This window comes from Lepidothrix coronata, unplaced genomic scaffold (genome assembly GCF_001604755.1).
Source record: "Lepidothrix coronata isolate B3197 unplaced genomic scaffold, Lepidothrix_coronata-1.0 Scaffold111, whole genome shotgun sequence".
NCBI lineage: Eukaryota > Metazoa > Chordata > Aves > Passeriformes > Pipridae > Lepidothrix > Lepidothrix coronata.
The window spans coordinates 2,637,533-2,661,414 of NW_016690291.1; the positions used below are offsets into that span (position 1 = coordinate 2,637,533).

General features: G+C 38.7%; 1 protein-coding gene across 9 annotated transcripts in view; it reads right to left on the minus strand.

Annotated features, from left to right (window-relative positions):
• Positions 1–23,882, minus strand: part of CUNH4orf50 (chromosome unknown C4orf50 homolog) — an 87,890-nt gene that overhangs the window by 29,879 nt on the left and 34,129 nt on the right. For 5 of the 9 annotated variants that reach the window (XM_017824513.1, XM_017824508.1, XM_017824511.1 and 2 more), the window contains 3 exons: positions 22,345–22,599; positions 20,829–21,239; positions 3,927–4,051 (listed from right to left, as the gene is read on the minus strand). In XM_017824513.1, the coding sequence (XP_017680002.1) occupies positions 21,078–21,239; positions 22,345–22,599 (417 nt within the window). In that variant the 3' untranslated portion in view covers positions 3,927–4,051; positions 20,829–21,077. Of the gene's footprint in view, positions 1–3,926; positions 4,052–4,780; positions 4,892–20,828; positions 21,240–21,941; positions 21,997–22,344; positions 22,600–23,882 lie in introns of those variants that run through there. The other 4 variants (XM_017824509.1, XM_017824512.1, XM_017824515.1 and 1 more) reach the window with 4 other exon arrangements.

Here is a 23,882-nt window from a genome sequence, read left to right on the forward strand (position 1 = left end):
AGCAGCATGAATGATGACTTCATGGAATTTGTTTTGAATAATATTAGGGTTAACTCTAGTTCAGAGAAATAAACATAATCTCAGTGTACTTAGAGTAATAACTGCAAATGATGCTCTTAAAGAGCTGCCATAACAGACTGAGAAGCTGCCTCAGCATTTAGAGCCAACAAAACATGGATAAGGCTAAGCAGGAGTAATGCTACCAAGAGCAAACTGACCTAGTCTCATCCCAACGCTTATCACGAATAACTTGATGTCTGCTAGGGGCTCACTGGGGGAAGAACCACAAATCCCAGCAGAAGCTAATGTGTGTCTGAGAAAGTATGTCACATGTTGTGTGCTGGTAACCAACGTTGGTGTGCCAGTAGAGGCCTCGGACATCCAATCAGCTAAGAGAAACTGATGAGCCAAAAAAGAATTTCAGGAAAAAGGACAGGAAAATATATGTGCGATACCAAGTACTAATTGTTTCACATTTTTTTCCAGAACACAGAGCTTGATGTTTATTTTCTTGCATCACTTCTAAAAAGTGAAGAAAGCATGAGAGCAGTAGAGGTGTTCAGGGAGCAGCTCACCCATCTCTATCAAATTATGCAGGTCAGTGGTTGGTCCACATTAAATATTGATAGAATAAATAATGTCTTTCAACAAAGACTTGGGTTACGTTAGCACTTGCTGAACTCATGGCAGACTTACACAATTCCTCATCTGGGTATAACCACAGCAGAAAACGAAAGTAGGTAATAAGTTGATATGAAAAGCACATGTTTATATTATTTAATACAGGACAGATAATTGCCTTTGGTGGTCATGAAGTCTAATGTGGTTATTAAAGAGTAAAGTATGTTTCATAGCATCTACTTTATAAGTGATAAAGTATGATTTGATTAGATGGACTCAAGGGCAAGTAAATCTTCTGTCAGACTTGGAGACAAGCAACATAAAAGCCTTTCAGGCTCTGGCACAGCCAGTATTCAAATTATATTCAAATGGGTGACTAGAAATTGTCCTATTAAAGCTTTCTAATATATGGTTTCAAGTTTATCCTCTGGTTCACAATCACCAATTACTGCAGAAAGGCAACAAAAGACAGCAATATATATGTAAAAATTGAAAGCCCAGGCTAAGTATATTAGGTCAAAACCTGCAGTCATTACTCTTCTTTCCCTCCTCCCCACATGCATATTTAGATAACTGTCTTGCTTAAGCATCTTTAAATAATTAAACATCCTTAGCATTCCAGCAACTCTCAGGCTATTTTCAAACAAAAGATACATTTCCAGGCTTTCACAGGAAGCTAATAGCTTGGTCTGGCTGGGCCTGTGCTAGAGAAAGCCATAGGAACTCCTCTGACTTGACCCAGTGTTCACTGCATAAATGAAGTGGCACATATTCATGCCAGCTCCCTTCTGACTAGGGCTGTGCAGATACCCAAATTATCTTTTAAGTCAGTGTCTACATCTTCAGTCTATTCAGTTAATTTGGATTATTTGGACTCAATTTCAGCTTTTTACGGCAAAGTGCAACTTAATCCTCTGGAAGAAATGGATTTCAAGAGGACTGCCTAGTTGATGCTGAGCAAGGGCAACAGTCATGAAACTGCAGTTTCTGCTTGTAAAAAATTCTCCTGAGTACCACCTACAGTATAAATGCTGACCAAAAGAACCAGACACAAACATACGGCAATTATAAGCAATAATAATTCTTCAACTATTATCTTAGTATGATGAAACACAATTTAAACAGCCTAAAGAGCTGTTCCCAAATGTGCATGTCTATACAGACATCTTAAACCACAAGTTACAGAAGTTATTGTATTTTAGAAATTGTTCTTAGTGAAGAAAATGGTACTACTATTGTCTTTAACAAGGCAGGACCAAGGCCTTGATAAGAAGATGGAAACAACATTCCTCTGAAAATTCGTAAATCATTTCAGATAACATATGCATAAATCCAAACGACAGGATGACTAGAAGTGATGTTATACTCATGGGGACTATGTTTAGAGAACTGGAAAGGGCAGCAAAGACATATATTTAAAATTAATTATGCATAAGAATTGCAAAGAGTAAATAATTTTAAACTACAGGTAATAGTAGTAGAGCACCCTATGTATAGTGCATCTATACCAAAGTAGCATAAAGAAGATAGTGTCCTAAATCTATATATTGACAATAGAATGCATTTTTCAATAGTTAATTGGCAAGTTATTTCAGTTTTATAAGAAAAAAAGAGGCAAGTGAAACTGACTCAGTCAGCACACATGTGCTGGTTAACATGAGCACATACCTAGAAACAAGTGAGTTGCAGCAAGAACTGTCTCCAGCCCAGCCAGTTGTGAGGAGCTATGAGAAATAGTTAACAGCATTGCAGGCCTTTGGAGAATGTGAAGGGGCCTAATGGCACAGACAGAGGAAACATTGGACTTACTGTGAAAGTGAGAAAACCCTCAGATTTGTGATAGGGGAAGATGGACCAGACTCTCATAAAGAATCCAATAGCATGTTTCCTCTATTCATAGTAATGCAAGCATTCAGGCAACCAAAGGATCAAAGTACAGACTATGAACTCTCATTTTTGTAGAGAAATATAACTTTCAAGCCTACACAAGCTTTCAATACCTATATCAATGTAAATTTTTGTGTCTGTTAATGAATATAGGATTGCTGCATCTCACAGATAATCAGCTTGTCACCTTTCACAAGCATTAAAACCATTTAGAAACATAGAATTGTTTAGGTTGAAAACCTTTAAGATCATCAAGTTCAACCATTAACAAAGCACTGCTAAGTCCACCAGTAAACCATATTTCTGAGTGCCACATCTACCCATCTTAAATACCTTCATACTCCACCACTTCTCTGCACAGGCTGTCCTAACGCCTGACAACCCCTTCAGTGAAAAAGTTTTTCCTAAAATCCAATCTAAGCCTCCCCTGGCACAACTTTGAGGCCATTTCCTCTTGGCCTGTCACTCTCCTGGGAGGAGACACCAACTCCCACCTCTCTACAACCTCCTTTCAGGTAGTTGCGGAGTGTGATAAGGTCTCTCTCTCCTGATCTTTCTCCAGACTAGTTAATGCAAATAAATCAATCTCCCATTAAAATTACATGTCAGCTTTTAATACATTTATTTGTATTGGGTAAAAATTTGTCAATTCTTCCTTCTTGACGTAAGAGGATCTGGTGCTTAGTGCACTGCCTTTGGATTTAGACCAGACTTCGATATTTTGATTTGCTACAGACTATGCATGACCTTGGACTTAAATCTCTCTGTACCTCAGTAAAAGATAAAGCTGCTGTATCTTAAAGGCATGGTGAAGGGAACTAGACTTAAGACTGTGTGGATCTCAAATATGATCAAAGCAAACATTACACAGCTCACAGAGGCAGATAAATAGTTGATACATATTGGATGACTCAGTAACAGTGCACAACCTGAGTCCTGGCCAAATCCAAGTAATTGACCAGAATCAATGAGAGCGAGAAATCTAGCCTCCAAGGGGGAATAGGAAATATAAATAAACATGGTGTTTCAGCTAAAAATATAACAATTACATTAAGCCCAATTTTAAAAAGCTGATTTTAAAATTATTCTGATGACATAAATTTCTATTAAGTTTGCTGCTTAATTTTTATTTTGTTTTGTTTTGTTTTGTTTTTTGGTAAGGCAACAAAAGAGATTATATGTCAGTGACCATTGTGGAAAAAATGGCAGATGTGGGTTTGTCACCAGAAATTGTTCTATTGATTTTATTGAGTCTTTCAAGATCAGTGAGCTGTATTTGAAATTTAACACTCCTAAAAATTAGCATAGATGGTTTTGTCTATCTAAATGAAACTATACAAAAATAAAAGCCTAAAAATTAAATTGAACTTAATGTCTTTTGAGATAAAACATTAAATGTTCCTTTTTATTGAACCTACCTTGTATTCTGCATTGAAAGTCATATTGCAACATCTTAATTCATCATCATCTCTCTGAATCAAACATCAGGCTGCCTCTTCCCACTGTTAAATAATGTAGACTGATCCAACTGGCAAAGTCATCCCTGGAGAGAAAACAAAAATCATACGACAAGAATACTATTTTCATTTGCATTTTTAATCACTGACATAGCATAAAATTAGGCACTGGATGTTTCATCCTTTTAGTGAGGAAAGTCAATTTTAGTGTCCCCAGTTCAGCACAACATTTTATCTGACTTTGTACTATTAAGTCAATTGTTACCCCCTGGCCAATATAGCATTCAAGTTACAATGCAATTTCAGCACATGCTTTAAATGCTTTGGTTCAACAGGGACACAGCTTTCCAGTATCAGCCCTTCCTTATCAACACTGTGATTTTCCCTATTAATTCTATGTTTTGGAGATTATTAAAACATTACTCATGTAATGAGTAATCTTCAGCATTAGCTAGGCACTCTAATAAACTTTCATTAAAATATTGCATCACATGTGGTAGTAAAATTACATTAATAAAGTAATCTGTCATTTAACAGACAAAATAGTGAATGAAAATAAGCAGGTGTAATAGAATAGGATGGAATGAAAAAGAAAATAGCTGAAACAAATAGCTGCTAAATTCACAAGGTAGGAGTTTGAGAAACACAACACTTCAACCAGAAAAGGGTGACTGTCTTTTTTAATATTCAACAGTGGAATGAGTGGGCATTTGGGGTAGAAATGTGACCTAAAGACATAAAGGTTTTGGCTTTACAAGTCTTATCAGAACAGGCAGCAACTGAAAAAGGAAGAGGAAGCCTGGAGATACATACACAGTGTTAAAGGGTTGACAAGAGGAGACTCTCATTCTGCTTTTCTTCCTTACTTTGCCCTGGCCTGTAGTAACCTGAGACAATAATTTGTGAAACTGAGGATTTCCAGGGTGCTGTACAGAGGAGACAAAACATGATAAATGTCAAGTATATCAAATGGAAGTACTTACCTGGAATAGTTAAAAAAAAAAAAAAGGTGTTTATTTCCTAACTTAGTTATATCTCCAAAAGTGTTGTCTGTGCTCTGGAATTGACCCAGTGAGCACTTTCTCTTAATTAAAAAGTGAGAAAAAAGTAGTAAGTGACCATTTACAACAAAGTCTGCAATTTTGGAGGAGAGAGGTTTTAGAACTTTTCAAAAATGTTTATATATGACATGAAATGGCTTTGGAAATTTGAGTCCAAAAGTGAAGAATGAACAAAGATGCTGTTTGTCAGGCAGATTGTTGTGCAAACTTTACTTTCTACAGTGAAGACTGATTCTTGGGTAAGAGTACACCTAATAGAGAAGGAAACCAGGAATGACAAGAGCCAGGGTGCATTGATTCATAACAGCTTTGTTAAAAACTGGTTCTTAATGTGTAATTAAGTGATGGGACTCCTTTCCATGATATACTGCAAAGAGAAAAAGTTTATATGGGTTCGAGAGAGACTTGACAACTTAATGGAAGGAAAGTCCATCAAGGTTCACTGAATGAATAGAAACCAACTCTGCTACATGAAAAGTCTTTGAGCAGCACGTGACGAAAGCCCTGAGGAGGGTCAGTTTGCCCTCTTCTCTTCCCCCAGGTGTCTACCTCCAGCTACTGGCTCATTTTTTTATTAATCTCCCTTTCTGTCAACAGGCATATTTCTATCCTATCCACAAACAAGTTTCCGTTCTCTAAGCATTAGAAACAACAGAACAATTGGACTATTTGACTTCACTAGTTGTGTTCTAGTATATGCTTGCAAAATACACGAGAAGGTAACCTTGCAAGTAAGAATAAAGTCAATTTTTAGGAAATTATGCCTTAAATGACATTCAGCAATTTGAATGCTGTAACTTAATTGCTCAAAGGATGTCCAGGCCAAAGTGTCAGCATGTGTGTGGGTACCACAACTTACACAAGCCCTACCCTGCCATGACTCAGCAGCAGCAAAGCCCTTTTTAGCAGCAGTACCACTGCTGTTTCATAATTAAAAGATCTGGAAAAGGTACAAAATAAATTCTTAATGATGCTGCCTACTTTAATAACTCATTAAGGGCATAGATATTAGCCAGATCCAACTGTCACACATCATCAGGATTGAAAAAGCCATGATCTGTCTGGGTAAAATCTTAGAGAGCACAAAGAGAGCTGTAAGGGCTCTGGCAAAGGAAGAAAGCTTCAACTGGCTGTTTAATTTGTGTTTGCTAACCAGATACTACTTCTATCTCATCTAAAGATACTTTCAGAAGAAGAAAAAAGAAAATCCACTACTGCAACTTAAGCGACTCGGTAGTAACAAACATCACCTCTCTCCATGGGAAACAAAGTGTTGTATTTGTCAAAGCTAATCTTACCAAAAGACTGTGAGCTGAAAACATGTTGTCATGGGCTTTCCTTGACAGCCAGGTGACTAAACAAAATGAGTGGGAATTCCTGCCTAGACAGCATCTGTTTCTTCATTTTGACCCATTCCCTCTCCGCTCCCTGACAATGAAGCCTTCAGCACCTGGGCTCCATGCAGCTGGGCACAGGAGCTTTCCCATCTGAGTCAACCCAAAGGAAGATTTCTAATTCTGGCTGTGTGCTGTGGAGGGACAAAGACCTCCACAGTGAGACCAAATTTCAAGTGAAAAATGTTTGCATTAACTGTCTCAGCCATGAATTCTTAAAACTCTGGGGAACAGAAGGACACTTCCTCCTTTTTTTTCCCATTCTGAAGAATAGCCTAATGCATCATATGACGTTTGCTTCTTAAAATGCACCTATAAGAAATCTAATAAAAACTGTGTTTTCTCCCTTTATAATTACTACATGAGCAACATACACATAAGGCAATCCAGAATTAGAGTTCATCCTGAATATTATTTCAGGTACCTTGCTGAAAATGTTCCATGCAAACACCAGTTTGGAGAAAGACAAGCAATTACAGTAGTTATATTATTTGTTTCTGATATAGGCCATTTAGCAGTATAAAAAGCCTTCCATCACTGAAGGAAGCTGTTTATATCTTCACCACTAATTGTAATGTTTCTGATTTTAACCATGCTCTACTGAAGAATTAAATGTGTGCTAAAAATTAAGCATATATATGTTCTATAAAACATAATCATCAGAACTGAGAAACAAAGATTCAAGTTCAAATTGTTGGCCTGCCTGACACACATTTGCTTGTTTTCCTTTTAGTCCTTCTGTCTCAACACAACTTCATCACTTTTTCCACCAGCCTCTGTTTCTGCTTCTGGACAGATTGTTGTTTCCATCATTTCTTCTCTTAAATCTTTTTCCTCTCCCTCCTCTCCTCCTTTAAAGCAAGTAGGAAAGAAACACCTTTAGCCAACTCAGCCTGCTAGCCTTAAATCCTTCATAATTTCCCTGTGGCTTGTGGACTTTGTGAATAATGAGATCCCCTGCCACCAGAAACCGGATCAACTCTCTTTTTCATCACCTCCTGTCACCATGACAGTTAGGAGCACTCCTGAAGAAGACAGATAGCCAAACCAATGTGGAATCCTTTTTTCCAGCTAAATCTTTTGTTTCCAACAACAAGAAATCTCAGAGCTTCTCAGAAAAGAGATCCGTTTCATCATACCGGGAAAATCTTGTGTTTAAGACACTGGCATGTGAGGTCTGGCGGGACCTCTCTTCCCATGTAGGAGGAACAACAGATGCAGGCTGCAAAAGAGGCAAGTGCCTTCCTACCAGCTGTCTGTGACATGGCTCTGTTCACTGATGCAGATTGTTAAAGGTCAGAATAAGGAAAAAAGCCCACTATTTTCTGGAAGTTAGGAACTGTGCTTGTCTTTTGGATTGCACATCCCAAACATGAGAGTTATGGCCTGGACCCAATTCAAACCCACCATGTAACAAAGTCAGAGCTTGCTCTCTCTCAGATTACTTGTGTCCAGTCTGAGCACTACCAAAAAGTAGACAGGGCAATGGAAAAAACAAAAAAGCATTGAAATCCAAAAGTCATAACTCACTGATGAAATATGTGATTGCCAAGGCACTGAAAAACCTCTGAGGACCAGACCCTAACTGAACTTTTACAGAATCAAGGTAAGCCTCTGTTGAAATTGGAGTGTAATATCCTTCAATGACTTTAGCTTACAAGTACTTGCAACCTAGAGGTCTCAATTTACAGCTGTTTGATAAATATGAAAATTAATAACAATTCCAGGTGCAATTGCTGCTAAAAATCATAGCTCTGGTGATGAATCAGTGCATTTGGAAGCCATCCATGCTTATATGGATCTGATTAGGGGTGACAACTTCTGCTGGTAGTGCAAATGATTATCAGTGGCAGCAACAAAAGGCTGTTTTAACTCTGAACTGTTCTGTGGATGAATTTCCAATTGAGCTGTCTGGGCACACCTACGAAAGCAAACCAAGAAAGAGAGAATAAGTAGTGTCTATGGCCTACTAGTAAGAAGATGAAGGAGGTGTGGCCCTAAACCACCAGACACAGAGTCATATTCGTTTCCTAATTTTTGCCCCTTTCTTTGGCTCCAGGAATTCACACAATGTTCCAGTTTTACAGGACTACAGCACATGGGTTTGCCAAAGGAAAAGAAATTCCAAGTTTGCGTTTTCATAAAGAAAATAGGGTTATCCTCTTAAAGTACATCTGCTGCTTCCTACTTTTATGTGCAGGCATATTAGAAAGAGGGTCTTGTACTTTTCCAAAGGTTTGAGACACAAGCATTTCCAAAAAAAAAGTTATGAAGAGAACAGAATCAGTTTCCAAATAGAAATATTGCAGGACAAAGCACCGATGCCTGTGTGCTTGTTGCACTTGGGTAGCTTCTGATATTTTGAGCAAGAGGAACTCCTGCTGGAACAACTCTGCTCAGCGAGAGGAGCAAAGTGTAGACCCCCCTGCCCACCCAGGGTGCCAGGGCAAAGCAGCTCTGATGTTTTCCTGCTGATACACAAGTTTTCTCAAAAGCTCATTAAAAATGCTACAAATGCACAAGATCCAGTAGTCTCTGGGCAAACCCACAACATTAACCAGTGTCACCTCATTGTACTAAGAAAACAGTTTCTCTGTGGTATAATGATTTTTTTACTGTTTAGAATGCTCCACTGTTCTAGAGGGGGAATCTTGAGGTAGAACTCGCTTAATTTATGACAGAGGTTTCATGACTTGGATTCCATGATAGCAGGGAGCCACATGTGCAGACCTGTATTCCTCCAGCATGGTCAGGCCCAGAGGAACAATGATTATTCTGGTCTTATTACAGCTAACTTTCTTTCTGCTCTGAAAAGCAAGGTTTCTTTTGGTTTAGTAAATTAACTAGTACTTATCTATACAGAAAAGTGAGGGTCTTTCTTCTCTCTTAAGGATTTATGGAAAAAACAAGAAAAAAGAATATCCAACCCACATCCCAACCCACCCAGGAATTAAGATTTCTTATAGGATCTGAAAAAAAAAAAAAGATGAACAACATGTTTGTAAATGTAATAATGTATGCCCATATGGAAGGAAAGGCTAAACTGCCCTTTTCTATGAAAGAAACTCAACAGATTGCCTAGAAATAGGCAGCTCCCGTTCCCTTTACTGAGGGAAGCAAATGCTATCCAGATGGAAATTATCAAATGGATCAAACAGATACATTTTATTCCCACATGATCTTTGTTCTACTTATTACTCATTATACCAGGAAAACTTTTTTTCCTATAGCCCAGATGCAGTAAAGAGAACACTACTTATCGTACACTCGTTCAAAATATTCTGTGTTGAAGGTTTCCCCTGATGAGATATCGATCTTGACACACAAAAAGGGTGAGAAGAAAAGCATCCATCCTAATGGGAACATTCATTTACGATCTCTGGAATCTGTTAATTCCCATTAAGCCCACACGTGACTGTCCTTGAAGCGCAGCAGTCAGATCTGCAGCCGCTTCCTGATGCCCGGGGAGATGAAATGCTTCTCCAACAGTCCTGTCGCTTGCCAGGTTTTACAAAGGTGAATGTTTCCAGGTCCCAGGGTTCTTCAGTGTTACCAGGACCCTGAGGTTCTTCAACTACTTTTATTTATACTGTCCAATGGGTAAATACTTCAATTGAAAGTTTGCACCGAATAAAACCAAGATTTTAAAAATCACAAAGAATTCCTCAACTTTGGCCCCAAGTGATTATATATGGTATGCATAATCAAATTCAATAATATAGGGGACATTTTCAAAGACACAAGAGAAGTTAATTACCACCTAAAAGAAAGGCAGTGAAATCTGGATTCCTAAAACCTTCTTGTGACTTTGAAAAATCACCATAACATTTTATGTGGTAAAAGTTATATTTGTTTAAGCATATCCTCCTATAAACTTCTGAATATGTATAATTATCCTATTCTCTTATATAAGCTCTGGCTAGTACTCTTATTATACTATGATCTTCTTTTAGCCTGAAAACCTACAGCAGCACAGGTACAGTCTTTTATGAGGACATAAAGTGGTTAACAGCTGTGGCTGACTGACAGGATTAGATCATGAGCATCTAATCTAACTGGGTCATGTAACACTACCTTTTATTTCACATTAATCATTGAATGCAAGTTCAACTATGTCAGAGGTCTATCAAGTGGGCCTATAAATGAGGTAATAAATTAGAAGTTGATTTTTTAATGGTTTGGTCACTTACAGATAACACTGGGTTCAGCTGCAGCAACTCAAAAATACCAAGGATCCCACTGCTCCATGAACTGAAGGCAGCACTGCAGCTCCCAGGGCCTGAAGTCCGTGTGACTGATTTTTTATTTTCTTTGAGTGTCAATGGATGGGTGTCAGCCCTGTGATGGTTCAGGATGTCATGATTTTGCTGCCAAGGGAAAACACACCGGGTGCACTGACTGTGGGAGCAGTGCAAACTTTCTGCCAAGGGACAGAAGGGAGGGGAAACTCCCATGCAAAGGGGTCCCTATATAAAGCACACAGATGGAAATGCAGTTCCTTCCGCTGACAATCAAGGAGGACTTTGACAAGCTGATTCAGACATTTTGTACAACACTGTGACTTGGTAATTAGTCCCAAAACAATCATTGTGGGGCAGGAAGGAGGCCCCTGATATTAAGCTTCCAGAGTATGCAGTTGAGAGATGCAAATAATATATTGCTACAACCTCTGTTCAACTGAGAGCTCTAAAGTAGTAATTCATAATAGGCTGTATATCATGACATTTCAAATAAGCCTTACAGAAAAGACAACCTCTTCTGAGGGAAAAGCTAGGCTAGAAAATAAAATATGAATGTTTTTACATTCCAAAAGGGTCAGATTTATCCACACAGAAGTTATTAGTTCTAACAATACTGCCAAGGCAATTGTCTTATTCATATCCTATACATCTACAAAAAGCCTAATTTACAATGTACCCTTGTACTACAGAAGAGAGTATGTTTATTTCAAAATAGAAAAGAAGTGTTTGTTTTCATTCTGGAATTTAGAATTTTTTTTTCCAAGGACTCCTATTAAACTGAGGCAGAGCTTTCTCAAAATAGTTTATTAAACTGAAAGATGTGTCTTGACAATCACATTATTCTTTCCCCAGCATCCAGTTTGCCAGTGCAAAGAGCAGCACTCATTCTTAGCAGACATTTCATCTTCTAGAGATTCGGAGTCTGAGAAATTGCTTTTAATTTAGGAGCAGCAGAAACCACTTCCCTCCTTTACACTCTGTAAAGCTCCCAGAGAAGCATATCAATAAGGAATTGTTTTAATATCACCTTACTTAGGACACAGAAATGAAGAAGAAGAACACAAAAGAGGTCAGAAGCCTTCTAAAGGAAACACATGTGCTTAGATGATTTCCCAGGAGAAAGGCAGTGCTGCAGCTACTAATCCACTGAAGAGAACTCTCCACAGCTCAGGCTGAATTCATGTGTTTGAATACACTAATTTTAAGCTGTTTCTCTCTCTTCTGCATTGTCCTCTTTTTCATATTACTCAAGAGGAAGGATGCACAAGTAAAGAGGAGTGCATAGTTCACAAATAAAGAACAGTGAATCTGGCTTATTTTTATTCAAAAGCATAAGAGTATTAGCACTACACCTGGCATATGCTCAATGCCTCACTCCATGAATGCTGCCTCTCATCTCCTGGGGCCTTGGGAGAACCTGTCAGGTCAATAAGGCTTCAGATCTACATGCATGTTTAATTTCCTGTTTAATATATTTATAAACTGGTACCTAAACATCTTACAGTGAATCCAGAGTTTGTGACTATAAATTAAGACAAAACTATATAGTTAATCCAGGGTATAAGTACAAGGGAAAAGTCCTCAGGGAGAAGATTCAAAAAAGAGTTAGAACAACACAAAAGAGAGGTTTCCATTGTCCATTTCCAGTGTTAATGTCCATTTCCTCTTTTAGAAAGAGTAGTCAGGTGTTCAGAACAGTCACCTAGGACACAGGAGGAAGATTTCAAGTCTTTTTCCTGCTAGGCACTACCAGATCACCACAACCAAAGTCTCACATGACCTTAGTCACTTTACTACTAAAGTTCCTTGAGTGGGAATCATCTTCTCTTTTTCCTGCAGTGTAGACTTGACATCTGAAGTAGTTCCACTCCACTTATAGTCAGTGAATTGAAAAGGCACTTTGCGTATTTTAGACCTACATTATGATGAGGTGAATCCTGTCATGTCATGTCACCAGAGAAGAACCAGGAAATGTTGAGTCAACTGTATGTCCACATGTGAAAGTCAGTGCAAATCACAGTCTCAGAGAGTCATCTACAAGGGGGACAACAGGAATGTGCTGTTCTGGGAAAGATGCAGGTGTCAGATATAACAGAATCACAAAATCACAATACTCTGAGTTGGAAAGGACCCACTAGCATCATAAAAGTCCAACTCCTGGCCCTGCACAGGACAGCTACAAGAATCACACCATGTGCCTGAGAGCATTGTCCAAATGCTTCTTGAATTCTGTCAAGCTTGGTGCTGTGACCATTTCCCTCGGCATCCTGTTCCAGTGCCCAACCACTCTATGGGTGAAGAACCTCTTTCTAATATCCAACCTCCTCTGACAAAGCCTCAGGCCATTCCCTTGTGTCCTGTCATTGGTCATCAATAGATCATCAAGAGATCAGTGCCCGCCCCTTCTCTTCCCCTCATGAGGAAGTTATGGACTACAGTGAGGTCTCCCCTCAGTCTCCTCTTCTCCAGGCTGAACAGACCAAGTGACCTCAGCCTCTCCTCATATGGCTTCCCTTCAAGGCCCCTCACCATCTTTGTAGCCCTCCTTTCAATGCTAGTAGCTTTGTATCTTTCTTATGTTGTCGTGCCCAAAATGGCACATGGGACATCACCTGATCTTGCTTTCACTGGGCATACGCCTTCCTTTTTTGCCATATCTCCAAAGGAAGATTCCTCTTCAGCCAAGCTGGCCTTCTTCCTCATCTGCTTGACTTCCAACATTTTGGAATTGCCTGCCCCTATGCCCTTAGGAGGTGGTGCTTAAAAAATGACCAGAACTGATTGACCCAAGCACCTTCAAAAGCATTTTCTCAGGGGACCTTACTCACTAGAGCCCTGAGCAGCCCAAAGTCTGGTCTCCTCATGTCCAGGGTTGAAGTTTTAGTGGTACTTTTCCTCCTGTCAGCAGAGATTTTAAACTCAATTACTTCATTCATGAGACCCTCTTTGTTAACAAGAAGAAAATCAAGGAGGGCATTTTTCCTAGTCATTGCTCTTAGTACCTGTACCATGAAGTTGTCATCCAGGTGTTTCAGGAATTTCCTGGACCTGTTAGTGCCAGCTGTGTGATGCTCCCAGTTAATTTCTGGCAAGATGAAGTTCCCCGTAAGGACAAGGGCAGTTGATTCAGTGTTTATTCAAAGAACAATTCTTTGGCATCATTGTCCTGGCTACGCAGTCTATAGTGGACTCCCATGATGACATCCACATTATTTGTTAACAAGCAGTAGGTTTTTTCTGGATCTCCTGAGTATCATCACACAAGGTACTTTCTGTTCTGAACCCAATTCAGTCCATGTAACACACCAGGATTCTTGCCCATATCAGTTGCAGCTTCATTTCTTAGGTTTCAAAAGGCTGAAGAGATCATTGCCTCCAACACCCTCTCCAACACTCACTCAGGGCCAGCCACCTGCCACCCACCACTAATTCCCCAGAATTAGTGCAGAGCTCCTTCTGTGGTCATTTACTCTTTAGTAGGTTCATTTTGACAGAAATGGTTTCTGGAATTTATCACTCAAGCAGCCACACTGACAGGTTTGAGGAGACAGCAATTTCTGTTCATGAATAGGAGGCAATGGAGGCATATGAGCCATGAGAGGTAAATTAGGGGATGAAAGCCTCTGCAGCTATCATAAAAAAATAAATGATCAAGATCTCTACCTCCCAGCTCAGACTTAGGAATTGTCCTCCCAGCTCAGACTTAGGAATTGTCCATGGATTAATTTAGTGTTGATAACGCTGCGTGCTCTTAATGAAAGCTCTTTGGTTGGACCTTAGTTTCTCTAGACTTATACTCACCAGCTGTAAGATACAGACAGTATACCTCTGCCTTACAAAATGATGTGGTATCCAGATCATATAAAAAAAGTATGTACATTTGTTATTTCTTTCTGGCAAGCTTTTGTACCTCAGACCGCCTGTCTGCTCATCCACAGTCATTTGCAAAAAGTCCACTACCCACAACAGGTCTCTAATTAAACTGTTAATTCAGAAGCCACCTCATATCGGTGATCATATCCAGCACAGAAAAGGCACATAAAATTGTAAGGGTGGCAGGGCATGAGCAGAGTCCAGCCCCTCGCTATCAATAGAGAAGCTACATTTTGGAGTGCAGTTTCTCCTATAAATCAGTTCCTTTGAGTGACAAGAACAGCCTTTCGTCCCCAAGCAAAGCTCTCTGTGCAAACAGTGACAACCTATCAGTACCCTCCAGCTAGGCAGCCTTACCCCCAGATTTTAAAGCCCATTTACCAGAAGAGACTGTCTGCAGCCAGCTGGGAATGGAGATGCGGCTGCTGAGAGACAGAGTCCCCAGCCCACAGATGGGAAAGCAGAGAGGCAGCACTAAGCAGATGGTCGGGGCAAGGGACAGCCACATCCTCCCTTTTAGCTGCAGCTTTTACTAAGGATGAGAAAGAATTGCTCATGATTTTCAGCCTCGGAGCTGCACTACAAAAATCAGCAATGTGCTCCAGGTGCTTCCCACTCAAAGGAGGCTTTGCAAGCCAGCCATATGATGAGAAGCCATGGCAATTCAAAGCTTCCAAATCGTCCAAACAATACAAGTACAACCCCAATGAACTTCCAGGAATCCTTTACTGAAATTCTCCTTTGTTCCATGTTCTCACACCATAATCGAAAATGCAGTGACTAGGTAGAACAAGTAACATCTTAATTTTCTGAGTAATCATTGAATAAATATTCCCAGTAACCTACCAAAAAAAAAAAAAAAAAAGAACTCTCTCCCCCATACTTAGATATTTGACCTGGTTCACTAATGGCTTGAACATAAAGACAGTCTCAGTGCCTGGGAAGCCAAGCTCACAGCTGCTCTGGATCACCAGGCTGAAACCGAGCTGCTGTTGCACCCTGCTGAACCTAACCCACCATCTGTAACAGGATCCTCTGGCTCTTTTTTTTCTATTTCTTTTTTCTCTCTTCTTTTTAAGAGCTGCTTACTTCACAAGTCATAGCTTTTTCTCTCAAGAACTTGCCACACTACATTAAGATTTCCAAAAGCAGACAGTTTACATTACATGAAATACAACAGTGGCTACAGTTCAGGAGATCTTTAACAAGGGTGCAAGTCAGTCTGGCTTCCACTGTGGGAGCTTGACACTTTCTCTAGTGGTGTCTAACTCCCACCCAGTAAAGGTTCAATGTTTAATGCATATAAAAGCAAGACAAAGTTGTACTAACAATATTTTATACAATCACTGATCATTTTTCTTCCCATCTTTCAGCAGCAAGAAACAACAGGGAGCTACACTGCTACAGAGCAAGGATCTCCCAGTGGCCTGGTCTCACTGCCATTTACACTTGGACTGACAAGTGGGGCATGCAAATACACCAGCGGAATCCAGGGTATTTGGGAAAGGGAAGACAGATTCATACAAATCCGGATTTTAACCTGCAGTGGAGTCAAGGTAAAACCACAGTTTTCACTATATAGTCTGTTTCCTCTTAATTTAAGGTTTAAATTTAAAAAAAATCAGTGTCTTCTCATATTCCTACTTCTATTTGCAAATTCCGAGAGACAGGAAAAAAGAAAGGAAAAAAAATAAAGATCTGCAGAAAATCACTTATCCCTGTTATTTTATACTGTATTTATTCATGCAAAACTGCATGCAACTAAACATATAGAGATTATATATGCACAGAAGTATTTTATACAGATTTATATGTAAATGAACATATTATTCTGTGGTTCACCATTATCCTGACTGATAGCATCAGAGCCATAGAATAGGGAAAGATTGCATTCCTAGCTAAATGTAATAAGCCAATGTTTCTGAAATACTCCATTTTCTCTCCTAGCCTTTCTTGTTCTCTTTATTTCCAAGAAAAAGCTACTGTGAGAAGGATGGACCTAAGTCAATGCTGCAAGGTGCCTGCCCTGATGAGAATACAGTTGTGCAAACAGATGTATGAGTTTTTTGGTTTAATCAGGCTCTAAGAGAAAGGCCTGCACTACAGGAATCTTTCATACATTATCTGGTTTTAATTAGGGTCTTTAATATCCATCAGCTTAAAGGCTCAATGAAAAGGCTGTTACTAAGAAGGCATTAGATAATACTTTTACAAATCAGAATTACTACTCAAAAAAATATAAACAGGGATTATTAGGGAGTAGAGAAAATTTAATCATGGGCAACTTGGTTTTGTTCTGACTCACATCAATACCAGCCCTGAGCTGAATGACCACAGACTGAGCATAATCCCCAAATTTCCTACGTGCATAAAAGCTTTTCATACCACAAGACAAGCAACAGATAGAGAGTGGAAGGCTTCAGGAGCAACCCTTCTNATGTTTAATATCTAGTAGAACCTAGAGTTGACACTGGCATCATTTATTTGAAAAGAGAATGAGTTTTGTCATCTTTCCAGTGCCTTCCAGGCCTTCTCCAGAATATCAGTTCTTAAGGGGGATGCTGACCTTGTTCTTTCCACTGATTCTGATCAAAGCATGTCTGTTCTAGACATTCCTAAAATGTAACTGGCAACTGACTTCACCTTTTTGCCTTGCATAGTGAATTCTTTCTAGTTTAGTGAGACTGCATGCACAGGTGAGTGTAGACAAAAACAGGGCAACTTATTATTTTTTTCAAATATTATGAATGCTATTTTCCTGAAAAATAAGAGGAGTAGAAGGAGTAGTCTAATACAAGAATTGCATTGACTAAAGAGAACTCTTTTAAAATATGCATGATCTGTCATTGTAGGTGTTCTGTTTCTTTGCATATGAACTTAAAAACTGTATTACATTCCCTGTTTATGACCTCTCCTACCAATAAAGAGCAAAACAGATAAGGCACAACTGCAGGAGAATTATTAGTTTTCTTTGATTACAGAAATCTGCTTATTCAGCATTGGAAGAAAGTGATGTATTTTTTTTCACCTGTCATAAAAGAATCGCTATTCTGTCCAGTGGCTTTTCTCCCTCATAGCTGGTACACAATTCTACAGTGCATTTGTAGTCATAGGAACACCACGAGTTCCCTTTTTATCTTTCACACAGCCTTTAGAAAGCGCTAGGCACCATTTCAGGTTAATGCCTCCATGTAATTCTATTTTTTAAGTAATACTTCTGTTAAAACTAGAGAGAAAAGAGATAATCTCCCTGCTAAAAAGAGACATTTTGACTTCAGTATTAGGGAGTTCAAGTCTGGAAAAAAAGAGTTGGGCAAATATTGTCTGAATATGTTAACACTCATTTGCTGCTAACTATTGATCCTAGAAAATACTTTTCTGTGCTGTTTCAAACAATTTCTTTGGAAGTGGAAGAGTTTGTCTGAATGAGAAGCAGGCTCAGTGAGCATCTGTCAGTAGGAAACATGCTGTCATCCAGCTTCCTTCCAAATATCCTCATCATCCAGTCAAGTACAGATAATGCCATTTGACTCATGCAGGTCCGTGGATGACAAACAGCAGATCACAGGTGATTCAAGACAAGTCAACTGTTCAGATGTGCTCTGTAAGCACATTGCTACTGATAACCCTTCATTTCAAAAAAACCCCAAACCAAATAATTTACAGAATAAGGGGTAAAATTAATTATTCTAATGAGTCACTCAGCAAACTCAGACTCCCAAAGGACCTCAGCCTGGCAGGACACCAATATAGGAACCATCTGGTCCACCACTGTACATTTTGGGTCAGATTTCTATAAATGACCATGTTTAAAGAATTTGAAGTGCCTTGTTTGATGGTGCAATGCATCATCTAATCTTCTTGTAGATCAATTAGTGCATAATTATTTGGCATAATCTGACTATCACTTCTCATTTGCCCATTCAGTAGCGGGAAAAATGGAGTAGGACAGAAGTTCAGAAGAGAAAACCTTTAGCTGACCCACCTTTTCCAATGGTGTTGCATGCAGAGCTCCAAGCTGATTGCTGCTAATTTATTAGCATTCCTCCACTGTAGTGTCTAAACTATCGCATTTTTACTTAGAAGAAATGAAGAGCAGCTGAAACAGCTGGCCAAATGATAATCATGGTATCTGCACATCTTTAAACAATGCTTTGTACTAGGAAGAAATGAAGTAGGATGTCTTAAAAAATTAAAAACACAAGGGGCTACAGGAAATCTGTGACTTGTGAAGCAAAGCTATGAAGTGCCAGCACAGAATCCATTTGCTGGATGAATTGCCTGAGTCTGTTTTGCATTATAGTGCTTCAGTGCAGGTAATATCCTTGCAAATGTCTGTTCCTCCATCTACGCCTCTGTGTGTCTGTGGCCCTTGTTCAGGAAATTATTAATTCCAGCAGGAGGAAGAATGGGGCCAAATAACCTAATTAGCTTAAAATGAAGCCTTACAATTTAAAATAAATCACACTTATCTTTGATAGAAAGGGACTAGATTGAAAAAGGCTTAATTTCATGGATAGTTACTATAGTCACAAACACAAAGTAGATAGCTACACTAGGATAACAAAGGCTTATTATCATATTATCATAGGATATTATTATTAATGTCCTTATTATTAGCACACTTCATGCATTATGACCTCAGACTGAACTACCAGGTTCTGTATTTACTGACAGCAAGATAAAGCTCCAAAAAGCTCTCACAGGGGCTAATTCTTAAAGCACCATTTTATCAACATAAAAGTCACACATTCAGTGTTTACAGGTGCTTTTGCACATCAGAATATCTTTACATTTGACCAAGCAGCTGATGGCTGGATAGCAGCTATATCTGTCTTTAGAAGTTCTGGCCTGGCATTAGGAAGAAAAGAAAGGTACATGAAAGCAAAAGCCCATATTTTGGAATCTCACTGGTGTCTCCTCCACTTAGATAGCACTCAGAAACATTGCTTCCAGAGACTATTTCCCTTGGCATCTGGTGTATGTTTTCTAAAGATATGTTGGATGAAGAGCAATTCAGTTAGTGCTGTAAGCAACTGCACCACTACCTAACTGAGCAATTGAAGGCGGGTTTCCACAATAAAGTGTGAGTGTGTACATTAATATTTCATCAAAACCAGTCATTTTATTTCTGGCTTCCGAAAAGCAGCATCAAACAAATGTAGTAACATAATGTGAACCAACTGGGGTAATCAATGGATGCAGAGGAAAAGCACAGGAACTGTGCCATGTATTACTGTGCGTTAATGCCCTTTTCTAATATAAGTGATGAAAAACAAAGAAAACTGGGAGATATGAATAATGGAGGTTTTCCAAAAGAATTAAATCTGGTGGGATCACAATATAAATAAGTATTTTGAGGAATTTACAACCATGCTGAGTTAAACTTCCTGGAGTCAACCAGCATTAGTGCACACATCCACCTGCACAGACACACTGTTCCCTCCTTCTTTCCCTAGCCAGGATCCATCAAAGGTTCACGCATCCCATCCCACAAGTGTTTCTGAGCCAGGCTACGAGGAAGTGCTGTCCTGACTGTGCCAGTGCAGGTGGCCTGGCACCCCATCCACTTCTCCCTGTGATGGGTGTAGGGGTCTGGCAGCACAGGGTGCAGTCTGAATCATCCAGCCCTTGAACTCAGATGTTACTGTACCCATGATGCCCACTCAGTCCCATAAAGAAAGTGGTTGCACACTTGTCCAGTAAGTTAAGCTTCAATTTGTTACTTAAAAGTAACAGCTGAAGGATACTATTTCACAGATACTACCACCTAGAGTAATACATTGGGTGTCCTGCTGTAGTTCAGTCGATTAAAAAAAAAAAAAGATTCAATTTTAAGAAGTAAACCAAGATTAAAGAAACACAGCAAAATGACCCTTCAATTTCTGTAAAATTAGTTTCTAGGAAGTCCATGATGCTACATTCCCTGAAGTTCCAGAGGAAACAGTCACACAAGGCAGATGTTCTCTCAGAACCTGCCACAGCACACTGAAGAAATGGGTCATACATATAAGTGAAAGTGATTTAACAGGTTGCTTCACAGCCTCAGTTAAAAGAAAAGCAAAAGAAAATGGGGAGGCAGCCCAGCTAATTAAAAAATCCATAGGTTTCAATGATCTCAAATGTTCTAAAAACATTTTGATCATAAAAAGTATTACAGCTCTTTTTCATGTAAATTTTTCAGTCATCTCTAACTAGTTGCTAGGCCATGCTAAGTAGTAAAGTATCTTTGTTTTAAAAAATTATTAGTACTTTTGTAGCAATGGGAAAAATCACATTGCTTAGATGGTTTACCTTGTTTTATTTCTGCAGGTTTTATTCTTTCCCGTGCAGCTGATTCCTACCCACAGGATTTCGACCTTTATTACTTGCTGACAACACGTCTGACAAATAGCTTTTTGCTGTGGTAGCTGAGGTTGAGCCATCTGTTTTTTCTCTAGAGAGCCATGCCTTATTCATAATGGCATTTTTCTGTTTTGTTCTCTGGGGAGTAGCACCTGCATGCTGATTTCCTATTTGACCCCAAAACACATCATCACGTTTCTACAACTGATCCCTCCCCTTCGTGGCCCAGAAGACACTACGCTCCAGAGGCACCAGTGCATCCTTCATCCTTGACAGCAGAGGCCAAGGGGCTTCCTTATGGATCGTGGGCAAGTTGCGATCAGCCTGTGGATTTGAGTTGGAGGAGACAACTGAAGGTATCTGAGGAGGAAAGAAGAAGAGAAACCATAACCTTGGATGTCACAGTGTGTTTCTGTATGTCATGGGGAAACAGGCCACTCTGTGCACTGCGGCTGATTTCAGCCATAGCTTCCCATGTGATTCTGCATAAGGCCCATGTCCTGCTTTCATTGGGATTTAATTACAGCTCATGTGATTTACATAAAAAAGTAATCTTTGAGCTCACAAAGGTCAGGTCAATCAAAGAGCTACTTGCATTCTCCCCTCCATAATGGTTTTCTTTTACGGCAATATTTTAATTGGTCCTTTTTATGTGTGACTGTGAGAGAGAAGAGGAGCAGGAAACTCCATTTGAGTTGTTACTGGACTAAGTAACATATTATCAGAATTCTGAGTCACCACCTCATTGTATAATTAATTTCTTAACTAAAAGGAAATTTCAGTATCTTCTATGTTTTTTTCATTAATGCCAAAAGCAGAAACAATGAGTTTGTTTTATCACACTTATTTTAATCCAAGATTATAAATAAAATTCAGTAGAGTAATATTTGTAATTACTCTACCTAACTGGCTCCAGTAATTGCATATTTGGGGTTTTTTTCCATACAAATATGGAGAGGTTATGTTGTCTCAAAGAGGGTGAAATCTCTTGCGTGTTTAGTTTAGCAGCAGACTGTCACAAATGCAATTGCAATTGATCAGCTCTGTTCTTAACAGGATTCCTGCGGTTAATGGAAATTACTATAAAGAGCTTCAGGGCAGAGGAATAATTGGATCACTAAAAAAAAAAAAAAAAAAGAAAAACTTTGCAGGGAAAAAAGGTAGGACAAGATCAACATAACAACTTTTTTTTTTTTAAAACATCCAACAATTTTTGAAGATCATTTTACCAGAGAGTATACCATGATAAAAGCAAACCTTTTAATTATTTTTACAAGCCCCAAGCCACATATAAACAATGGGGAAGAAAATACATAACAAAAAACTTTAAACATTTATTATTGTCAGATTGTTTAGACTAACAATCAAATGTGCATCAATCAAAGGGATCATTCACATATCTGTATCTTCTGCCAAGAATAACAGATTTCAGTAAACTAAAAACAGTGAGAAAATTTTTACTGACCCGGTAAGTTTTGCAATGATTTTGTCTCAGTTCTCGATGCAGGGCTATGATCCTCTCCGGGCTTGTTAATTTGATAGGAGAACCAGCATACACGTTTGAAGTGATGTGAGAACTGTGGGTGCTGTCTGCCTCTTGCTGAGAGTTTGCAGGTATTGACCCAGTCATCCCATTCACTCTGGCAGCTGTCTCGTGATCCTCTGGCTGTCCATTAGCCTGTGAAATGTCTGTGGAAGAAGGCAGTATCTGCAAGAGAAACTACAATTTTAAGAAATTCAAGCTAGATGAAGTTTTATGATGCTGTTTACCTTGGATTTAGTGCAAGCCATTTGGATGAATTAATTAAAAGAAATATTCACAGAAATTAGCTGTAAATAAACTACATTTAGCAAAATAAGAAAAAAAGATAATATACCAATTAGTTTAAATGTGAAGCATTTCTGCATTGTTTAAAAAAGAATCCTGCATTTGTCCACTCATTCTCAAAACAAACAAAACAAACAAAAACATCTTGAAGTTTTAACTGCAGCCAAAAATTCGCCTTGGGATATTAAAAAAAAACAACCCTAGATAAAATTAGACAAAAATTACTAATTTTAAAAATTGTCTCATGTTAGGTCTCCTCTTGAAGAATCTCAAAATTTCTAACGTGATTCTTTTACATACGTATTCTCTCAGTCCACACTACACAAGTAATTCAGGTTTGTCTATGTATGAACGCCGAAGTTAACCTGAATGGACTTCAAAAGTGTGTTAGTTCAACTGCATGAACTCTTATGCAGACCCTCCTAGTCTGCATAAACATAGTATTAATGTACTTGATCTTATTTCCCCTCCACATCAATTTTAACACCACAACAAACTATCCTTTTCAAATATCTTCACTGATCTGAAGTCAAATTTAGAGAGAAATGGCAGTTTAATTATGCACCTTTTCATAACAGCTGCAAGCAGGAATAGAAAATCTCCCTGAATAGAAATGACTACCACAGGACAGTAGTATTTTATCATCCAAATACAAATTTATGATAGCTACAGGATCATAGTTACATTTTTTTTCCTTGCAATTACACGTAAAAACAAATTTCAGATTGTTAACAACAGGTTCAACCTTTGGGTTTTTGAAGACTTATTTATTTATTTCTAAAATTAGTATACCTGATCATGCATTATTACCTCATTGCCTCTTGAAAAAGTTCCAGGAATGCAAATACCATAAATATTGTAGGTCAGGAAGAGTTACTTATTATAAAATACATTTTACTTAAAATAATATTAGTTTTGCTCTGTGCATGAGCAAAACTCATATAGCATGAGCTATAGCTCTTTAATGAGCTATAGCTGCATCACTGTGTCCATTAAAAAAACATAAATCAAGGAACTCTGAAATGCCATAGAGGTGTAAGATTGCTCTTAAATGACCCCTCAAAGAGATGAGCATTTATTGACAAGCTCCTGCATCTAAATATAGTTCTGTTATGACATGAAGAAGAATGCACAGTGTGTAAGTTGTTGCCACTGTCCAGAGAAGAAGTCTCACT